We start from the raw sequence: 22,126 nt of genomic DNA on the forward strand, positions 1-22,126 counted from the left end.
CTGACTGCGTTATTTAAACAGGATTTCTATGAATTTTTAAACACCACTTCCCAACACATCCTGTATTACAGGGGAAAAAAATGTTTGTAACATTGTCAGAATTAACTCTGGTCTCCCAGATGTGCCACCAAAGTCATTTTTACTCTCCTTGTATCTCCAGCCACCTGCCTGTATGTTGCCAGGGGTGATGTTCTCATCAGGCATGGCTTAAGGGCGACAGGCAGATCTGAAGCTGTATTTTGGGGTTTGAAAAAGGCATTCTACCTTTTTGTACCTTTAACCTTTGAAAAAACACTTGCAAATGAAAAGCTCTGCATGGACCACTAAAAGCTGATAACAGCGATACCCACACTAATTAACCTCATCAAGAGGAGTTCATATTCCATTCCCTGCTCAGTCCTTGGCTGCAGCTTTTGGGCAGCCAGTGTGTCTGCTGCATTCAGTAATGAGTAACACAGGAAAGTGGGGTGCAGAGCTCTGCGCATCAGATGGGTCTGAAAGACCCAGGATGTCCTGTCTTTCACGGCTCTTGACAAACTAGATTACTAGGGGCACATCACCTAGGTTGATTTGTTGCCTTCCTTTACCCTCCCCTCCCTAATTTAGATAATCAGCTTTTTAGGAAGAGCTTATAATTTGTGTGGCACCCAGTACCTTACAAACAACATCATTTGGTTAGAACAGATGAACACTGCTCTTTGTATTACTATGAGACAAACACTAGGAAAGAAATACCTCAGCCCAATTTTATCAGGATGCTTATCAACAGTTTGTTATGACCGTATCTCTACATGCAGGAACAGAAAAAAATTACTTTAAAAAAGTAATTGAAAAATGCTAATGATAGATTAAACAGAAATGTGTGGTTTAGTTCAAAGTTCCAATCCAAACACCCAATCTGTCAAAAAAAAAAAAAAATCACTCGATTAAAACAAAAATTTGAGAAAATGTCAACCACCTAATAATTAATATTAAGCAAAAATCTCTGGTGGGTGCCTTAGGGGCTACTCCTATGTCAAATGCAGAATAGAAATTGCTCCAAATTACTACACTAATTACAGCACCAATTAGAAGCCTTTTGGGAGAAGGTCCCAGTTATTGTTTCCTCACTGAGACGTTTGGGCATGTTATTTTCTCATTCAACTATTGCTCCAGCCTGATCCCATAGGCTGCAGAAAAAGAGGCCATAACTTTGAGGGGAAACGGGCAGAAACTAAACCATAGAAGACTCCATCTAAACATGAGGAGAAACGTTTTTACTCTTGAGGGTGCCAGAGTCCTGTTACAGGCTGCCCAGAGAGGTTGTGGAGTCTCCTTCTCTGGAGACACTCAAACCCACCTGGACACATTCCTGTGTGATCTGCTCTGGTGAACCTGCTCTAGCAGGCGGGTTGGACTGGATGATCTCCAGAGGTCCCTTCCAACCCCAACCATTCTGTGATTCTGTAACTTCCTATGGGACAGGGACTATCACACGCATCAATGTCTGCAGACCAGAGAAGCACAGGGAGGACTGGCTACCATGAGAAGATACACTGGAGACTGTAGATGGTTCTGACCTGTCCATATTGTTGGGCCTCACATTTAATTCCTCCCTCCTCAGACCAAGGGAGGAACTTAAATTCTTCAAGGATTTCATCCTGTCTGGACTCCACAGTGCCCTGGACACATCTAGCATCATGTAAGGAAGCAGAGCCCACAGGGAATAAATCAGAAGAGGTTATTGCTTAGCAGCAGGTCACAGCCAGCGGACTGCAACCACCCACGGTCCTCAGGACGAGCTTGGTCTTACGGAAGAGGAGGGCAGGAGATTTGCAGCACAGCAGCCAGTTCAAACACTTTTCCAACTTCAGTTATCACAAGAAGAAAATAACTTCCGCTGACAGATTTGAAGAACAGATGGGTTCTGGATCAAATAACTCTCCTACATCACACAGGGTCATGGCACTGACATAACTGGCTAGTCCTGAGATTTTTACACCCTGCACAAGAATGGTAGCAAGAAAGAAATTTAAAATTTCCTTATTTTGCAGATTTCAGACGCATCTGTTATTTTGAATTAAATAAAAAACCTGAAAAACAAACACCCACACACACACACACAACCCCCACCCTCAAAAATCACAAAGACATCCCTCCCCCCGAAAAAAAAGCAACCCCAAAACCTCCCACCCTATAATATTTTTAAGTTCATCATTCTACACTAATGTATACTGTCCATGACACACAATTGTCATGTTTATAGGCTGCGTGTTGAAATCAACACTCTTTAAAAATCCTACTGATTAAGCATAAAGATTTAAGCTGAATTCTTGCAAACGGCTCTTCTTTGTACATATATAAAAGTATGTACATACACAAGTATTGTTAGGGCTACAGAGGCTTTTTCATTGTTTATACTAACTCTGGCTCAGACACTGAATTTAGAGAGATTATAGATTAAGAATACTTACCATCTCTTCCTTTCTTTTACCCTGGAATACTTACAGTCTCGACAAACTTGCTCACTCTGGCAAGTCAAAACAGCCCATCTAAAATTTTCACTGTTTCTCAATGTTTAAATTAAAAGCACAGAGAGAAATTTTGTCCCTTCCAAAACGAGCTTCAAGGACTTCCTGCACTTAAACCAAAATATTATTTTAAAATAAGAAAATACTTTTTTTCTTGGTGAGGGAAAAAAATACCAGTTTCCAAATCTGGGAAACAAATCCAGACTGTTTCAACTTTTTGATTCCTACCACGACCAGAGTCAGCCCAACACTGCGAGTACACACATAAACATTTAAAGCTTGATTTTCAGTAGGAAGCTGATATGACTTAATAACTGGGAAAGAGAAGGCTTTACACCTCTACAAGGGCTGTTTAATTCAGATTGTTGCTCATAGCTGCAAAAGGAAGTCTGCTGTTACAGCAAAGCTGTTTGAAGATCCAGTTTGTTGGTGACCCAGATCCTGGTTTTGGTGAGCAAGCATTTTTACCACAAAATCTACCATAGGCATGAGTATTCCTAATGCACCATTCTTTCTTCAAGTTGACATCACAAACTGTAATCCAGGGAGCAACTTCCACTGAGAGCAGAAAGGGTTCTGCTTTCCTTTCTTCTACACATGCTGTAACAGAACTTAAGCCATACCACAAACTCTCAGCATCCCAGCTTCCCCTTGCAAGGACGGGGTCATGTGTTCCTTTTCACATTTCAGGATTTAAATAATGTACAGGGTTTAATGCATATTTTCTGAATGTTTACAGAATGATAAAAATAATACGATAAAAATTAATAATAATATAAGATAAAAATAATAAGACAGTCTGTGATTGTTTTCACTTTACTATTGCTTCTCTTATTTCCTACAGTGAATACAACAAGGTAACACAGATTTTGTGATTAAGGGAAGGAACACAGATGAAGACTTCTGAAAGCTGCACCTCCCAAGAAAATTAAGTTTAAAGGAAAAATACTATGCCCTATGAAGGAATGTTGTAAATAAATGACTTCACGTTTTGATTTTAGGAGACTTCAAACAGAGCCTTGCACTACAGGGAGCATAGAGACTATAATCTATGCCATGTCCTTTCACAAAATTCCCAGCAGCCATGACAAAATGACTGCATAAATAATCCAACATCTTGGCCTTCCTGTTGTGTAAGGAATAAAGTAACAAAGGTACAGACAAAAGAACAAAGGTAATTTTAGTTAACCATTTTTTGAAAACAGAGGAAGGAAGAAATTTCTCTACTTCAGAAGCTTAAAGCTTGTGAAAAATGCTTCCAACAACTGGACACAGGAGAACTGATAGATACTACTAGAAGCAAGAAAAACAGAAACATAACTCAGACAAAAGCTTTTATTAGACTTTGTGCATTAAAAGATTAATATTTGTGGCAAAGTTGCCACAGAGTAACTCCTACAAATTCTCTTCTGGAAACTAAGGATGATGACAGCAATGCCTCAACCTAGTGGAAGATGTCCACATCAACCAGGGTTCATCAGTGGAATGCTATTTTCAATGGTTCTTCAATGTCTTATCTTTCTCCTCTTCCGTATACTAAGATGTGCACTTGCTTTTAGGAGTAGGGAGGATGTTTACTACTGCACCAGCCTTCACAGATTCTTTTCGTGACTCCAGAAGATACAGGTCCAAAGAATAATTCTAATGAAGGCTACAGATGTACGTGTTCATTTGTTATTTGGCCCTGTAACTGGGAAGCTATTCACCCTCAGAAACACTACCATACTTTGATGGGATTTAATAATTAACACCCAAAGCAAACTCTTCAAATGAAGGGCTCATTTATCTCTGCTGCACCACAGCCAGCTTCCATCCCATCAAGGCAGGACTTCAGTTAGATGTTCCCGACTTGGCAGTGTGAAAGTAATGGATGGGAAACGTCATCTCAGGCAGAAAGAATCCACAAAAACCAGGGGCAAGAATAAAAGAAAGGGGACAAGAAAGGAATCAAGATCCAGCATCTGTTTCTTTCCATTCCCTAACCACACTTCCTAGAAGAGACTGCAGATCAGCTGACAGAAGCACCAACTGCCCTAAAGGTGACAATCACAGAAAGTGAGGGAGGCTGGGTGGTCAGCGTAAGCGGCAACTTTCCATCACTCCAGTGGAAAGACTCAACCGATGTAGATCCTGTGGAAGTCATTGGCACCAAAGGCAGCATTGCACTTAGGGCACTTACGCTGCCGGGTGTCATAACGTGTTTTCACACACTCAAAGCAGAACACATGAAAGCACTTTGTGAGCACAGCATCCTTTTTGCGCATGTTGCAGCATGGGCAGGTCAGGCGGGCCTGCAAGACAGAAATATTAGAGTGAGGGCCCACTGCATTAGGTATGTTAAAAGATGACTGAAGATCAAAGTCCTTCCATTCCTCACAAGGAGAAGATGGTTTCTTCCATGCAAGATAGGTTTACAATGCCAGAGTACAGACAAGAAATGTCCCATAATGAAAACATGACTACACAGCCTTTTGACTGAAGTTAAAGAATGAAGCTGATACAGAATGCTACTCACCTTGTAATCCTTGATTTCTTCCATCAATATCTCATCACAGTTGGGAACCATGTCAGGCTTCTTAGTGGATTCCAGCTTCCTGCGTAACCTAGAAATATCTTCCTGCATAAAAACAAGAGGCCAAATAAATGAGAAATATATTCTCTATTGCAGTTTCTTCAGGGACCAAAGAGAGCTAGCACCTGGCCAACCATGCACCTGGCTACATCACTCCCTTTCATCCATGATAGTCCAACAGACTACATTATGATCTGGCACCACATGTATTGTCACTTATCAGCGGACAAAAGCCGAAAGAGCCAACACCCAATAAAGCTGGAATAAAAGTGAAACCAGATGTCCAAAAACGTAGTGTAGTTGCAACCCATGCAAGCTCAATGTACAAGGAGACAGACACCACAGCAGACAGATATTGAAGAATAGCACATGAGGTATATACCTCAGTCCTTTTGAAGTTGAACATCTCTTTCTCTCTAGTTACTCTGTTTTCCACAATCTCCTCCTGGAAGTCATGTAACTTTTTCTGAGCCAGCTCTAGCTGCGCTTTCAGATCATCTGCAAGCTGGGCTGCATCCATGGCCTGAAAAAGAAAACTAGTATAGAAATACCAAGTGTGGAAAAAGAGGTCTAGTAATTTCTAGTGCCTCTGCCTGGAAATCCAAGATTGCTCATAGAATACTCCTCAAGCTGCTAGAGATCTATATTTTCAATCTAATTTTGTTACTTCCTAATTATTACTGGAATTACTCCAATTATTATAATATCATTACTAAAATTACTTCAACAGCACAATATCTTTTTATTAATAAAAAGTTCTAGTCATTTAGCTTCAACATTCCTCTTCAGTAGAGCTGTCACGCTGTCACGCTGCAATGCACATCACTTAGAAAAATGCTAACAATCACACAATTCTCTTCTTGTTCCAAGTATTTTCAGCCTTCTATCTTCAACATTTTCTTGACTAAATTGTTTAAAGGCAGTTCTACAGCTGAACTAGACATAACTGCAAGATAAGTGTTTATTTCCAAGATCCCTCAATACCACAGAATGCAATATTAAGCACAAGTGATTGCTAAATTCCCCAACTCCTCTTCACAGCGATACTTCTGCTTTCCTTTCTGTCTGTTTTAAAGTAATTCCTGCTTTTCTACTAAAGATTTAATAACAATGGCAACATCAAGCATGAGACTTAGTCTTCCTTTTCTCATAACAGACTTACTTTATTGATCTTAGACATCTGTTAAATGTCTTGACATTCTCCAGTCATATTTTCCATTTACTTACTCCATCTTTCTTATAAAAGACTTGACCCCAGTTATCTTCATCTGTCTGCTGCCTCTTCTTTCACAATAGGTCTCCTTTCAAAGGCAGCTTACATCAGCTTCCTAATCAGAGTTTCATAGAAACACCCATGACCTGCCCCTCCTTATCACACAAAACATCAGTTTACAATACTTTCATCAGAACTTTCTTCAGGACTTCTCAGCCTTCTGGTATGCTAGTCCAAAACCAGAGAATATCAAGTTCTGTAATACCAACGAGAGTTCAGAGCCTTCTAGGCTTCCCACAAGACAACAAACAACTCCACCTTACAACACAAGAAGAAATCAAGCAGTCACTCACCTTGCGTTTGTTCATTTCCAGGGCCTGTGTTCGGAGACCTAGCTCTTTCTCGCCTGTTCCAATACTGCTTTGCAATAAATGTTCCTTCTCCTCCAACTTACGTACAACCTGCAGCTGGGCATCCACCTTGGAGAGAGGAGGTAAAGAAGGACTGAAATTCATGCTCTGCAGGTCCTCAGAGTTGTCATTAAAGCCGCATGCTAAAACTATCTCTGCCTCCCACAACCAAGGACTACCTCTTCAGTTTGTCTTTTTCCCCCTGAACACATCAGCAGCCTAAGAGTTGATCCAGACCTCTTCAGTGAACACTTTAAAACCCAGCAGTCACAACAAAGATGTCTTATTTCTTGAAAGGTGGTTTAAAGAATTGCTGCAAAGCCAGTGAACAGTTCCACCTTGGTTCCAAGGATGGAAGAATATATGTCTAGAAGTACCACTAGAACAGGAAAATTACTTCCCACTTCCCTCCTGCTCATCAGGGCAATGAACCTGTAGGATATTTTATACTCATACAGCAGTCTCTGTTTCTTACTAAGGCAGGTCCCTTTGAAGTCTGATGCAGCATACCTAGATTGATTAGGGTAACACTCCCTCCTGTACCAATTTTGGCAGGGATACAGTTAGTTCTCTTCATAGTTGATATATTGCTGTATTTTAGATCTGGGACCAAAACAGCATCAAAAAACCACTACTGTTTTAGCTGTTGCTGAAGAGCACTTACACGGCCACAAGACTTTCTGTGTCTCAGCGTATAGGCTGAGGGTTGGGAAGGGGACACAGCTTGGACAGCTGACCCAAACTGACTAAAGGGATAATTCATACCATATGACACTGTGCTCAGCAATAAAAGCTGGTGGAAAGGAGGAAACAGGGAGATGTTCAGAACGATGGTGTCTGTTTTCTCAAGTGACAATTACACATGATGGAGCCCTGCTGTCCTGTAGATGGCTGAAGGTTTACTTGTCCATGGGAAGTGGTGAATGGATTCCTGGGTTTGCTTTGCTTGTGCACACAGCTTTTCTTAAACTATTGAACTGTCTTTATCTCAACCCATCAGTTTTCTCACTTTTGTCCTTCTGATTCTCTCCCACATCCCACTGTGGGGGAGCAAGCATGCAGCTGTGTAGAGCTTAGATGCCTATGAGAGTTAACGCACAACACCTCCAGCTTCCCCCATCAGTTCTGTTGTCCTCTCTCCTCTCATGTTACCTGGGTCTTCAGTGTCAAAACTTGGTCTGCCAGCTCCTCCTTCTCCTCTTTCAGCAGCTTGTGGATCTGGTTGGACTTGATACGTTCTGACATCAGCTTGAAGTTGGCATCATCCTTTTCCCGCAGCTGCTGCATCAGGCGGATGTTCTGCTCCTGCATGTCCTCAAAAGCTTGGCCTGTGACATCCATTTCGGACAGCAGAGCCTCCTCCTCCTGCAACAGAATCACAGGTTCTGGCAAAACTGTTTCTTGTACCCCCATCTATGACCCTGAACATTTTACCCTGAGACACCAAACCTATCAGAAATGAAGGAAGATGTCTCAGTATCACAGAACAGTGTCTTCCCAGCAACCAGAAAACATTGCTTCCTAGAAGCCTGCATCACAGCAGAGATGGCTTGAATTAGAAGGTGTAGAAAAGGGACGGTCATCTTCACAAGCATTCAGAGACTGTGGCTTGTCTGCTGGCAAAATCAGCTGTGACACAGTTGTTGCCAGAGCTGGGCAGCAACCAGCTCCCAAGTCCAGACAGTTGGCTCAATAGCTGTCATATACACTAGGCTAATAATTCTACGTGTGGACAAATCAACATCTTCCAACTAAGGGGCTGCCACACTCCTCATACTTGCTTAGGCCTCTTCAGCATTAAAGAAGTGATAAGATAGAACAGTTCTGTACTATAAGGAAAAGAATCTGAATTCTAAAAAAGCCTATGTCTATCTAGTCACTGTCCTGTCTCTCCTCTGCTGAGGTGGTCCTGCTCTCTTATCATTAGATGAAGCCCTTTTTTTGTGGAAGCAGGTATGTCAGAGTAGCACACACATGCATTAATTATATGAACTGTGCAGATAATACTTTTTAAAAGATATCCCCTAACAGCTGATCCAGCCATCCCTCCTCTGTGCTCTTCACCTAGGCCATAAACAATCAAACATTCTCTACCACCCCCATGAGCTTTATGACACTCCAGTGTTATGAGGTTTTTTTTAATTGTTGTTGGTTTTTGGCTAGTTGAGTTTCTTCCCCTTTGATGAAGAGGGACAAAACTCACATCTCTGGCACATAGAGAGAGAGAAATGCCTCCTCTCAGGTAACCTTCCTGGCTGTAACCGAAGGCAGTTCCTTCCCAGGTGCTCCAACCAAGACAGAACTTGTCTGAAACTTCTCACCTGCTTAGCCATGGCTAGTTTCTTCTGCAAATATTCAATTTGTTCCTCCACTGCTCGGATCTTGCGGAGGGCATCCTCATCAGCCATCTTTTTACTCTCCTTTTTCTCCTTGTCTTCCAGTTCTTTCACCCTCTGCCTCAGTTCTTCCAGCTACGCCAAGCACAGAACAGAAATAACACTAAACACAAGAATGTGGCCTGAACAATGTTAAGAGCCTGTTTACCCCACAATTCTCTGAAACATGGAAGAAACTGCCTTCAAAGCATAGGAAAAGAAAAATTATCTTGACAGGACAGTGTATTACTGCCAGATGGACCATTAAGATGAGCTGCAAGTCCAAGATCTTGATTTTAAAAGCTTTGAAAATTCTATAGCATGTTTTGTCACAGTGGGAACATTAGTCTCTTGCAGTTGTATATGTAAAGGTATGTGCATAGACAGCATTTGCTTCTTAAAGGGTGTCTGGTCACAGACCTTCTTCAATACAAAAAGGTATAATAAGAAAAAGAGGAAGCCATAACCAAAACAAACGGACACACGAACCTGATAAAGGGTAAGGGAGGCAGTGATGAGAACCAAACCTGGTCAGTAATAGCAACTGTTGAGAGCGTGAGAATATTCCAGCAAGGTTATCTGACTGTGGACTCTGTCAATTGAGAAACTAAGGGGGACAAGGGGTGACCAAAAACAAAATATACAGAGGCACAGACCTGACAAAACAAACATGGGGACAAAGGCAAGAAACAAATGACCCCAGTCATATCAGCTGATAAGCTACCAAGAAAGTACAGGTACTGCTTCCAGGAAGATCAACCTGGACTTTGCAATTGATAAGACTGCAAACCAGGGGCAGATTCTGGACTGGGAGGGCTGTGGGAATCAACCAAGTTGTACAAACCCAGGAGGGATGTACAGAGTAAGGGAGAGCAAGGATGAACAAACTGGGGTTAGACAAGAGAAGGGTGTAAAAGGAGCTGGTCATATGTAAACCACCGGCAATCAGTGCACACTTGTCTGCCTCAGCCCCACATATGATCACTGCAGCCTGTCCTATCTTCTTGTATCTTCTTATTAAATATTTTCTTAACTCTCTACTTCATGTGTACATGTGCTGCGGGGACTAAGTGCTAGCTACAGGTGAGACCTGTACGTGAAGAAAGAGGGCCCAGGACCACAGGGTTACCAGAGAGATGGAGAGGCCATGCTGGTACTTGAGGGATGTGCAAATGCATGTGTGTTTGTGAACCTAGAGAGTGTTGCGCCTGTGCCTGCACAACAGACCTTCTATTTCTACCAGTTGAGGAGGAGGAAGGGGACTTGCCTGTCAATGCTTATGTTTTGTTTGCATCCAATATACGTGCTGTTGAAGGCAGCACACTGCCTGTGGCAGTGTGACTGGTGGCATCAGTGTCCTCTGTGTGTGTAGGTCTCTGGGACATTCCAAAATCTAGACATTAGGAAAAGGTTCTTCACCCAGAGGGTGCTGGAGCACTGGAACAGGCTCCCCAGGGAGGTGTCACAGCCCCACAGTGTTCAAGAAGAGACTGAACAACGTCCTCAGACACATGGTGTGAACTGTGGGGTTGTCATGTGCAGGGACAGGAGATGGACTCCATGATCCTTGTAGGTCCCTTCCAGCCCAGGACATTCTATGATTCTATTATTTCCCCGTTCATCTCTATTCCCTATTCTAATCTCTTCTAAGACAAAAATGAGAAGAGGAACAATCTTCAGTTTTGAAGACAAAAATAACACAGTTCAGGTGCAGAGTAGCAAAAATACATTTTTAAGTAACACACTAAAGAGAAAAGAGAAATTATACTTACCTCAGCTTTTGCCTTCTTCTCAGCTGCCATCAGTTGCACCTTATCTCTCTGCTCTTTGGGGGCAGAGCGGTACATATCTAGCAACAGCTTCATCTCCTTCTGGCTCTCCTGAGCCTTCCTAGAGACAGAGAAACATACAATTGTGAGAAGACAGCAGAAAAGTTATGCTGTTACATACACAGCACAAGAGTCAGAGCAACATTCTCTCCATCTCCCACATGGTATGTATATGGAGTCATCCTTAGCTCATCTTACCCTGGTAATGTAAAATAGCCAAAGCGTAGAGGCTGGAGGCTGAAAATAAACATGTTCAGGTACATACAGGCTGAAAAGCCAAGAGAAGTGTGGTGGGCAGGAGACATGTACCCTAATAGTAAGCAACTATCCATCCCTGCCTTGGTACTGATGCAAGACAAGGAAGACTACTGTGCCCTTCATTAATAACTTGCTGCGGTAAAGCTTAACACAATTGTTGTGACAGCAACAAATAAATATTACTCGACCCACACTACGAAGTATCTGGTTTGGCAATTCATGCTTTACGTTATCATAGAAGAAATGTTACTACATTGTCCAACGACAATTGAGTTATAGAGGGTGTCAGAAACCTTTCACTTCAATGAACCTAATCTTGTAAGCACAAGCTTCAAGCCATGTCTTGAACACCACAGTTTGGGCACTACTCAAGCAGGAAACGGAAGAACAACAATTCATACTTGAGCTCAGCCTTCAGCTGCTTTATCGCTTCAGCCTCTTTCTTTCTTCCATCTTCATGCTTCCCTTTCTCCTTCTCTTTGGACTCTCTCTCCTTCTCAGATTCCTTCTGCTTCTGCTTTTCCCGCTCTCGTTCCTTTTCCTTTTCTTTTTCTTTCTCTCGCTCTCTCTCTTTCTCCTTTTCCTTCTCTCGTTCCCTCTCCCTCTCCCGTCTCTCTCGCTCCCGTTCCTCTTCATCTCGCCTGGCCTTCATTTCATTAACGTCTTCAGAAGCAGCCTTGGGGACAGACACTTGGGCAGAAGGATCATCAGGTTCCTGTTTGATTTCTGGAGGTTCCTCCTTTGTGTCTTCTGTGCTGGACTGGGACTGTAAGAGAGCACTACCACTGCGAGAGCGGATCTGTTGTGGAATAGCAAGAAAGAAGACACAGAAGAAAACAAACCATTAAGTTCTCAGCCAGAAATCTACCTTATCCCCTGTCCCTGGTCTTCCCAGGTCCATGTTCACATACACCTTTTCATAATTGTTACTATTTTTCATGGAGCACTATCCAGCTACAAAGGAAGACTATTCATTTAGTGAGTGGAAGGAGCAGAGAGTAGAGTTCCATAGAAAATTACATTGCATCCTGCATGCCGTAACAGAAAGGCTGATACTGCATTCCCCCTTCTAAGCTTCTCCTGCTCTTTTCTGGCATTTCCTCCTCTGATACCTTGCTCAAGTCAGATTGGGCCTCTCTCAGTTTGCGCTTGTATCTTAACACCTCTCCCTTCAGCTGGTGGTTATGATTTTGGAGGCTGCTGATGAGATGACGCATCTCCCGATTAATTGGGCCTACAAAAAGAGAAACACAACTGTAGCAAATCACATTTACGCTGACTTTCTGCGAGGACTTTCATGGAGATGGAGAACAAGCTAAGTGACAAAGAACCAAAATAAGACTATTAATATTGTGCCACACAGCAGAGCAACACAACACATTCACAGAAAAATGTCATGCTGGTTTTACATGCAACTGTAAGTCCTTGCAAATTCTGAGTTCTGATTTCCCCTTACCATTACTTTTTCCTCACAGTCCTAAGGGAAATGTGTCATGCTACAAAAAAACCTATGATTTAAATGCTAATTTAGAAATAAATTCATCATTTCCTCTGATGAAATATGAAAATGACTGGTTTCCTGTCCAGGCTGTCATTTCAGACTCATAAATTAATTCCCCACAAAAGCAATTTTTAATAATGCAAAATATTTTGTCATAAACCAAATTATTAGCAAAATGTATGTATTTTGCAGTATCTAAAAGGAAGTCAGATAACATGGAACTGGCCTCCATAGAACACGTAAAGAGCTTTGTTTTTTGAGATAAAGACCTGCCAGAACAAGTATTTATCAATAACAGACAAAGAATCAAACAAGTATGCTGTTTGCTTGTTTTCAAGCACAGCAGAAAAACTCCATACCTGCTTGTTCATTGGCAGCAAGTGTCTGTTCAAACTCTATCCTCAGCATCTCATATTCTTTGCGAACTTGTGCCAGGGTGTCCTCTAGCTGAATCACCTCTGTGCGTAGCTTCTTGTGAAGGCTGACCTCGTCCCTCTGAAGAGTAAGAAGCAGACAGAACGTGGCTCTGTGACCCTCGAGCATCTCTCACCCCATCAACATGATATCAGCACAGATTAATTACTGCTAGGAAGATAAATCTCCTAAGCATCCCCAGAGCTACTCAGACCCAGTAGTGATGGTTAATGGGATAACAGTATTCTCCAGTCTGATGGAGCAGAGGTTGGACATTAGGAAAAGGCTCTTCACCCAGAGGGTGCTGGAGCACTGGAACAGGCTCCCCAGGGAGGTGTCACGGCCCCAAGTCTGACAGTGTTCAAGAAGAGACTGGACAACATCATCAGACACACGGTGTGAACTACGGGGCTGTCATGTGCAGGGACAGGAGTTGGACTCGATGATCCATGTGGATCCCTTCCAACTCACAACATTCTATGATTCTGTTCTATGATTCTACCTCGATTAGTTCCACCTGGCGCTGGTGTGTGGTGCGGGTGCCATGAAGCAGAGTGCGGGCCTCATCAAGATGAGCCTTCAGCTGGAGACTCTCATTATACAACACAGAAAATTGGGACTGCATGCAGCGATATTCTGGGGTCTCCTTCACAGCCTCTTCCACTGCTCGTCGCAGCTCAACCTAGTCAGGAGACAAGAAAATGCCACAGGAAGAGTAATTATCTCATTTTCTTTGGCATCTATTTTGCAAGGTAGAAGAACAGTGCAAGCTGCCACAAGCAAAAGCAAAAGCAGAACTTTAATAGCACTGCTGTGAAGTGATATGCTCCAGTATCCATTTAAAAAGTCTGTGCCTTCTCTGTATGGACTGGGCTGTTTGTCCTGCATAGTGACATGACAAGAGTTTTTGATTCTCATGTTCTGCAATAGTTTCTCTCAAAGATATGAGTTTGGAAAACATCATATACCATTTCAATGGTTTTACTGTAAAACCATAACTACCTAAATCAACAAAGATGGGCATATAGAAAAGTGTAACAGAAAACACATGCACAAACAGGCATTATGTTAGCTTTCTACCAGTAACAGATACAATGACTGAAGAGAAATGAGAGAAAGCAGAAGTACAGAATTTGAATTTTCCTTACAAAAAAAGTTAACTCATGATTCTGACTACCAGCAGTGAAACAGAAACACATATGCACACATACAGTTCAACAAAAATTAAGAGAAAAGGAAAGCTGTAAGCCAAAGGGTCTTTCAAAACAAACTCATGTGGATAAACAGAATTTAGAGATGCCTCAAGGCAGTTTTGGGAATCTCAACTCTGAAACCTAGGTTATCGCATCAGACATTTCTTATAACAGGCTAAAATATCTGTTGATCACTAAGATACACAAAGAACAATCTAAATTTTATCTACTACACATTTACAGCTTTTTGTGTTACCACTATTAAGACATAAGAAACTTGTACACTCTTTCCTATATATCCACTCTACCACTCTGGGAAAGATTTAAGTTAATTGACTCTTTCAAAAGCCTAGCTCTCCTACACTAGTTTCCCGATTTTTTCAGTTTTCTGTTTCCACTTGCACGGGGAAGGTGAAAGAAGAATCAATATCCGTAAACAAGCTAAATCAGTTTTAACTAGACATCATTAAAATCTACCAGATAGATCGGAATGGAAAATGTGAAATAAGAAACCACTACAATTTCCAATAATGACCACATGGTGTCATCAATGCACTGAACTGCAAGTTAAAGTCACACAAACTTGCTAAATTGTATCTGGTACAAAATATAACATAGTTGAAGTGTAAACACAGAATAGAATAATGATGTTTTCCAGAGACAGTACAGCAAGACAGAGAGGAGCCAACCACACAGAACACCTTCATCCTCAAACAGGTACAGATGTCTCACCTTGAGTTTTTCATTCTGTGTTGTTACTTCCTCAAGATCCTGGCGTAGTTCCTCCAACTCATTGAGGCGATTGACAGCAAGCTCTTTATTCTCTTCCAGCTCTGCATTCATCTCTTCAAACTGTTGGGAATAAACTGCTTGTAAATCCTACTGTTACTGTATCTACTGAGGGTACTAATTAAGTAACTGTTTATATATTAACAGAAATTGCAGACTTAACAGTCAGGTACCAATACCAAGCAAGAGAGAGTCTATTTCCATCAAGCGTGTTTCATAAGCTTGCACACAGACAAAATGGATTGGCCAGAGCCACCCAGGTTTGTGGCAAAGGAGGTATCTAAATTCCGTTCCAATCCATGGCCCTACGCACAAGCTCTCCTTGACTTCACTCTTCCCTTTGTCTACAACCAAGCCCCTGACATTACCTTGCGGGCATTAATGGTGATCGTGCCCCCATAGAGGCTGCTCCCAGCTCCATACACCTTGTAGCCTTTGGAATTCACCTGTAAAAAAGGCAACAGATTTCGTCAATACCCAATTAAATGCCACAACTGCTGTTATAGCATATTCAAGACCAAAAGAGGGTACACTAAAATTCCTCACAGCCAAGTACATCAAAACTGCACCCGTTTCTCTGGTTTCCTGGCAAAGAGGCCGGTGCTTACCCGTTCCAGAACATCTGCTAAGTGTCGGTTGAGCCTCTGTTCCCTCTTGCGTAACTTGTCAATATCCCACTGAAGGTCATCAATCATAGTTTCCAGAACAGACACTCGAGATTCTGCTGTCTCCACTCTCTCTTGCAGCTTGGAGAACTGCAATCAAGAGAGTATTTCAGCCACCATACCTCATAGAATCAACATTTTCCAATATTATTGGATATTACTTTTTCTCTTATTCACCATACCCCAGATTCATGTGCTTTCCATTTATCTTTTGCAGTGGTGACAGACCACTCAATTAACTGCCCTGAATATTACATTAGCTGAATCCCAACACAGTGAAGAAAATAAGACAAAACTGAAAATGGAAAAAGGGCAACAAGTTGGTAGTATCTGACAGTATCTACTCTACAAACCACTCTAATATCAAGCAAGGACAGCATTAACACGAACAGTTATTAAAGGAACTGAAACCACTGAAACAAATACTGCAAATCCCTTAATGACTGGGATTATCTTGTAATTAATGCTGTTACACATTCATAAACGACCCAGAAAAAACAAGGAATTTTAAATTACAACAACATTACATGATGTGTCTCACAGGTTTACACAACCACCTTAGCATCACCTTAACATTTCCTCTGCTCTGTTTTCTTTTAAAATTAAACCCTTTCAACCCATCGGTTTGGTTATACCCTCTCATTCAGTGAAGTCAGCCTGAATCACATACAAAATCTATGTGCATTTCTCCACAACTCTTTCCGTAACTTTGGTTCAGAAGGCAACTTTCAAATTTTGTTGTTCCCGTCTCTCTCCAAGGCAATAACCTGCTTTCCAAACTATGGTAAACAGAAATTATTCTAAGCAAGACCCCAAAGCAGATTTCTTTCTCTCTCCTTTTTATACCTCCTGTGACATGATTCGGTGCTTCTCCTGAAGAACATCAGCCAGCTCCTGCAGCCGTCCATTTTCATGTGAGAGGTAGGTATTAAGCTCCAGCACTGCTTCTTCCATCAATGAAATATCTGAAAGATGCATAAAGAAATGAACAGAAATCAAGGAAGCCTCTAATTTTTAAACACCAAAGTGAAAAATAAAGAGAAAACAGAAAAGGAAATTTCTGGTTTTATCTTTTGTTTACTACATCCCTCCAGCAAGAGGTTTCTGATGGTCTAATCTCCAGCCACACAGAGGTTTGATTTGCATTCACTAAGTGAAAGGCTGTGCAGTTCAATGCACTACTCACTCCAGATGGTCAGCAATCATTCAGCATCCCCAACACAGAATGTGCCCCTGTGATCCAGTGACATCTTAATGCAGGTCAAATTCATGTGTAAACCTGCTAAAACAGGTGGCTTAAGCTACTATATCAGATGACAATTAAAGGAACCGAGCACAGGCTCATGTTGTGCTAACACAAATACTATTACAGAGTTGAAGGCCGCCAACTAAGGATAGTAACGCTTTGCTACAGCAATGCTAGACCTGCCACACATCCTCGATCAGAGCATATAAAACACTATGGACAGCAGGCAAACCAAGGACGAGTTGATATTCCACCTAAATTTTCAATCAAAATATTAAAATTTTAAGCTTAAGCTAATGAAGTTTTTCAGAGAGTCACCCAAATCTGAATTGAATCTGCTACATTAATTTTCAGAAGCCAGTGGTTCAGCGTGCCTCAGCAGAACTCTTCTTTGTGTTCAAAACTGACAGCTACACTAGGTAAACCAAGACACTAGATGGCTACCATTTTGTTCAAAACTCAGAGGAAACTGAGGAGCTGGTTATTCCTACAACTTTTATTAAACTACAAGTGAGAAGGAGTCCAATATGAGTTCGCAATACAGATGGCACTTCTTCACTTGTAAGCATTGAAGCCTTTTACTCAGTGGCTGAGGACAGCTAAGTGATAAGGTTGAACAGTCATCTGTAAATTTTCAGGTGCACAAACACAGTGCAGAGAGAAACAACCCTTTCCCTAGCCCAACACACTGGGCAGAATACTCGGCATGCAAATTTAGAGGCAGCTATAATACACTGCTAGCATACAGTACTAGTCCTTATTAGAAGTTTGGGCTATCGAGAGTTTGGAAAGCTAAGTCAATTTATTTTGGAAAATAAATGACCACAAGAAGGACAGGCTTTAACGCTTACAATGCAGAATCATGTCTAAGGTGGGGGTACATGAGGATCCTTGAGTACCAGTCATCTTGGTCGTACCTCCACTATTCAGCTTGTGGGTCAGCACATCCACTTTCTCCTGCAGCTTGTCATACATAGTCACAATCTGGGCGACAGCGCGGCGGGAGGACTCTACACGCTCCTGCAGCTGAGATTCTATCTCCTCACTAGTGCTGCTGGCTAGGGTGGCTAGGAAAGAGAACGCTGGCTCCAGTCCTTCACCTGGGAACAGAAAGAGGTGCAAGGAGTAAATGTGCTATGACAAGCAACAGATCACTAGTCTTCATAATCTCTGTCACCCTTTAGAAACGGACATCAACACCGTCCACAGCTGAAATCCACCTTTTACACTGTCCTCACCCAGGTGTCTCACCTCGTTCCCTCTCATCTTTGCGCTCCTGATTGCTGTCTGAGTCTGGTTCAGGTTCTGGTACCACTAGTGCTTTTCTTTCAGACAGAAGGTCTCCAACACCTTGGTCGAGGTCAAAACGCTTAAGGATGATGCGAATATTTTCATCAAACTGAAGGATGAGATAGGCCAGACAAGACAAAGAATGGTTGTGAATAAAAGGAGTGCAGCAAAACAGAAGAGACGAGAGAACAACGTATGTAAAAAGAATCACAAAATGTGTTACTAACCTGATTCCAGTATCGATTGATAATCAGCAGAGAGGCATCATCAGTGGCCTGACGACGCTCCAGCTTCTCAATGTGCTCCCGTAGCTCATCTTCAATGGCTTGTCGCTGGTCCAACATCTCTGCTAGTTTCCTGTTCTTGGCCTGTAGGGTCCGGATGTCCAGCTCCTCCTGTGCAGATGCACAAGTTAGATCGCTGGGCTCATACAGAAGGTAGTGAGATATTTATGTGTACAGATTAAATAAAAAATGAGGTTGAGTGAGGGTGTGCAAGAAAGACATACCGTTGAAGAAACGCCACCAAGCTTAATGGTCTCCACTGTGGTCCCTGAGTCTTCAACCCCTGCTTTCTTCTCTGGAGGTGCAGAAGGGCCAGGGTCTCCAGCTGTCCGTTTATTGCCAATTCCAGACATGGTGGCTGAAGCATATAGACTCCCACCTTCTCTTCTTCCTGAACATTAAAGAACACTATTAAAAAAACCCAGCAAACACACAGACAATCAACCCAATTTAGGGTTTTTAACATACAGATCCATCATGGTAACAAGATGTCCAACGCAGTACAGACCATATAACTCAAAAGGTTTTGGAAAATACTGGTCAAATATTAAGTCTTAAAATACACCACTGGGATTAGCACTGCAAGCAGCAAGCTGATTGGAAAAAAAAAAACACTGTTTTGTAATGTTAAATTGGAAGCACTGTACCTTATCACACTCTTTGGAAAAAAATCTTCATGCAGGTTCAATCTCTGCTTTTTTGATCTCTCTCTGTATCAACAAAAATTATTTAGGTTAGACTTTAACAAGTAACTGAGACCATGTATATATGGCACCAGTTCATACCCCCTAATTGTTCTTATTACATCAACATTCAAAGCCAGTTAAAGCTGAGGGCAGCAATATCTTGAAGACAAGCCCTGTAAGAGTTTACATCGAGACGCGAAAAATCGTACAGAACGGAACAGCAATTGCCAGCCACGGTTTGTGGTCTGTAAAGACCCATTTGAAGAGCTTTCCTGTGTAACAAGAGAGACACTAACATGCTGAAGAGTATTTATCCCCACGCCAATGCAATCTGAAAAGCAAATACTAGTTACAGAATCACAGAACAGTTGAGGATGGAAGGGATTCCTGCAGATCACCTGCTCAGTGCTCCTGAATAACACATGGTCAGTCAGCGCAGGCTGCCAAGGGCCTTGTCCAGTCAGCTTTTGAGCATCTCCAGAGACAGAAACTCTGCAATGCCTCCGGGCAACCTATCCCACTATTTGATTGACCCTCAGCATTAAAACAGGGTGGGGTTTTTTAATGTTTGAACAGTATTTCAGTTCCCTAAAATATTATTTAGTAAAACAAAAAATATCACAGTAAAGGGTTCCCAAAACAAACAAAATAGCTAGTGCTGGAAAACTAAACCAATTAGATCTTCATGACATATACATTCTTCTCCCATATTCACTGATGCTGTGCTGACTCCATCCACAGATCTCATTCTACCTCTAAACTAAATGAAACTCTGAAGTAAATGAAATACCAACCATTAGTCTAAGGTTTGTATTGTGCCACTTAAATGACACAGTTAAACTAAAGGTTACAAACTGAACCTGTCAGTTCTTACACATTTGTTTTACTTGAGCAGTTCTGTTGAAAGTAATAAAGCTACCGTATTTCTAAGATTAAGCTGGTAGACTGCTTTGCCAAATATTATAATTTAACCAGCATTTTAGCCTGGCATTGCCATTCACCATATGCAAAATAATCTAAAGATTTTTTTCTAAATGAGTTACTGAAACAGCACATATACTGTTCCTGTAACGGGTCTTTTAATGCAAGTACTAAATACACCTCAAAATTAAAAAATAAACAGACAACTTTCACTTAACCATTTTCCTCTTTTTAGCAATTGAATTCAGTGGGCATTGGATTTTAGCTAGAATGACTAGGCCATTGTAGGGTGTGGGGAGCAGCTGTCACTAAAAACGTCTGATATGTATCAGTCCAGTGAGCCATCAGTGACTACTGCCTTTCAGATTTTTTGTGCATGGACAAAATATTTCTTCCATTGCCTCCTGGCACCATCCCTCACAGCTCTAGCTTCCCTTCTCCCCAGTACTCACTTCCTAGCATGCTGTATACCAGGACCTGCTCCACTACATTTTCATGACCATAGACCCTCTCTTTCCTTTAGGAAGTCAACTTTACCCTCAGTCACAGGTATTCACTTTCTTCTCTCTCCAAACAAATCTCACTGACTCATCAAAGATTGACTGTCCTTCCCTGCCAGAGACTCAGCTTTGTCTTAATCCCCTTCTTATGGTTAAATCCCTCTTACACCAAGACCTAAATACACCTCCACCTGGCACTCCTCACATCTACCACTGGCCGAAAGTCCTCCATCCTGACATCAGGTCATCAGCAACCTGCAGAGAGCAAACTTCCCCAGGCCCAGTACTTCTCATCTACAACTCACAATCACCAACTGCATTTGAGCCCTTTCACATGCTGAAGGCACCTCTAGTCAAGAAACTTTTCAAAGCTCACCTTTCAGCTTACTATACATACCAGACACTCTCTACACTTTCATTTTTTGTACAAATAATCTACAGCCCTCTGGAGCTCCTCAAATACATATCATCGTCACCCATTCAAGCCCCAGAGACTTTCCCCCAGCAACACTGCTCCATGCAGGGTTCCTACAGCCCTACAGAGCCCACCAGAGACACACAGGAAGGATCCCACTCCAAATCAGCAGATTCCTCAACCACACAGAATCATAGAATGGTTTGGGTTGTAAGAGACCTTCAAAGCTCATCCAGTCCAGCCCCCTGCCATGAGCAGGGACATCTTCACCCAGATCAGGTTGCTCAGAGCCCCGTCCAGCCTGGCCTGGGATGTCTCCAAGGATGGGGCATCCACCACCTCTCTGGGCAACCTGGAACAGTGTTTCACCACCCTCAGAGTGAAAAGCTTCTTCCTCATGTCCAGCCTGAATCTCCTCTCTTCTAGTTTAAAACCATCACCCCTTGTCCTGTTGTAACACATGCCGCTAAAAAGTCTGTCCCCGTCTTTCTTATCAGCCCCTTTTAAGTACAGAAAGGCCGCAACAAGGTCTCCCTGGAGTCTTCTCATCTTCATGCTGAACATCCTCCACTCTCTCAGCCTGTTCCCACAGCAGAGCTGTTCCGTGCAGCGATCCACGGCACCGATGCCCACAGTCACCCAGGGCCGTGCCCGATCACCTCCTCCTGTCTCCCACACCCAGTGTGGATGCCCCCGATCCTGGTACTAACCCTCCGCACGCTCGGGACCCTCCCGCAACACCAGACACCCCCCTGTGTGTGTCTCCGGCACTGCTCCCGGGCACCGGAGCCCCGCACCCCCCGCCGCCTCACACGCACCTCTGGGCAGCCACACAACCCCCGCCCCCTAGGCCCAGCCCTTCCATCGCAGGTGGCCGGTGCCTCCGCCCCCAAACCCACCCCTCTCCCGCATTCCCCTGCATCCGCCGTTCCCGGCTCGCCCCTCTCCAAACAGCCACCGGGCCCCGGCCGCCCCACAGACCCCCATACCCACCCCCAGAAACAGCCACCTCTTCCGCCGTCACCTTTCCCCAGCCCACCGGAAGTGACAGCCAC

General features: G+C 42.7%; 1 protein-coding gene across 5 annotated transcripts; it reads right to left on the reverse strand.

Annotated features, from left to right (window-relative positions):
- Positions 1–3,831: 3,831 nt before the first annotated feature.
- RNF20 (ring finger protein 20) lies at positions 3,832–22,126 on the reverse strand. 5 transcript variants are annotated; one of them, XM_065860597.2, is made up of 21 exons: positions 22,065–22,126; positions 19,197–19,259; positions 18,774–18,940; positions 18,493–18,660; positions 18,227–18,374; positions 17,893–18,075; positions 16,576–16,694; positions 15,673–15,819; positions 15,433–15,510; positions 15,008–15,127; positions 13,585–13,764; positions 13,028–13,163; positions 12,280–12,401; positions 11,569–11,966; positions 10,853–10,970; positions 9,027–9,176; positions 7,858–8,070; positions 6,649–6,774; positions 5,465–5,605; positions 5,026–5,127; positions 3,832–4,801 (listed from the first exon to the last, which is right to left on the reverse strand). In XM_065860597.2, the coding sequence occupies exons 3-21, from the start codon at positions 18,900–18,902 to the stop codon at positions 4,625–4,627; spliced, it is 2,955 nt and encodes a 984-aa protein (XP_065716669.1). In that variant the 5' UTR covers positions 18,903–18,940; positions 19,197–19,259; positions 22,065–22,126; the 3' UTR covers positions 3,832–4,624. The 5 variants fall into 5 exon arrangements, with proteins under 5 accessions (XP_065716669.1, XP_065716671.1, XP_065716670.1 ...); XM_065860599.2 differs by having other exon boundaries at positions 22,081–22,099; XM_065860598.2 differs by lacking the exon at positions 22,065–22,126 and adding an exon at positions 19,634–21,821.

Source organism: Patagioenas fasciata, chromosome Z (assembly GCF_037038585.1).
Source record: "Patagioenas fasciata isolate bPatFas1 chromosome Z, bPatFas1.hap1, whole genome shotgun sequence".
NCBI lineage: Eukaryota > Metazoa > Chordata > Aves > Columbiformes > Columbidae > Patagioenas > Patagioenas fasciata.

Coding starts and splice junctions, on each gene's coding strand:
- RNF20 (XM_065860597.2), bottom strand. CDS start 18,902: ATGTCTGGAATTGGCAATAAACGGACAGCTGGAGACCCTGGCCCTTCT. Junction 16,695..17,892: donor CCACAAGCTGAATAGTGGAG/GTACGACCAAGA, acceptor TGCATCTTTCAG/ATATTTCATTGATGGAAGAA. Junction 5,128..5,464: donor TCAACTTCAAAAGGACTGAG/GTATATACCTCA, acceptor GTTTTTATGCAG/GAAGATATTTCTAGGTTACG.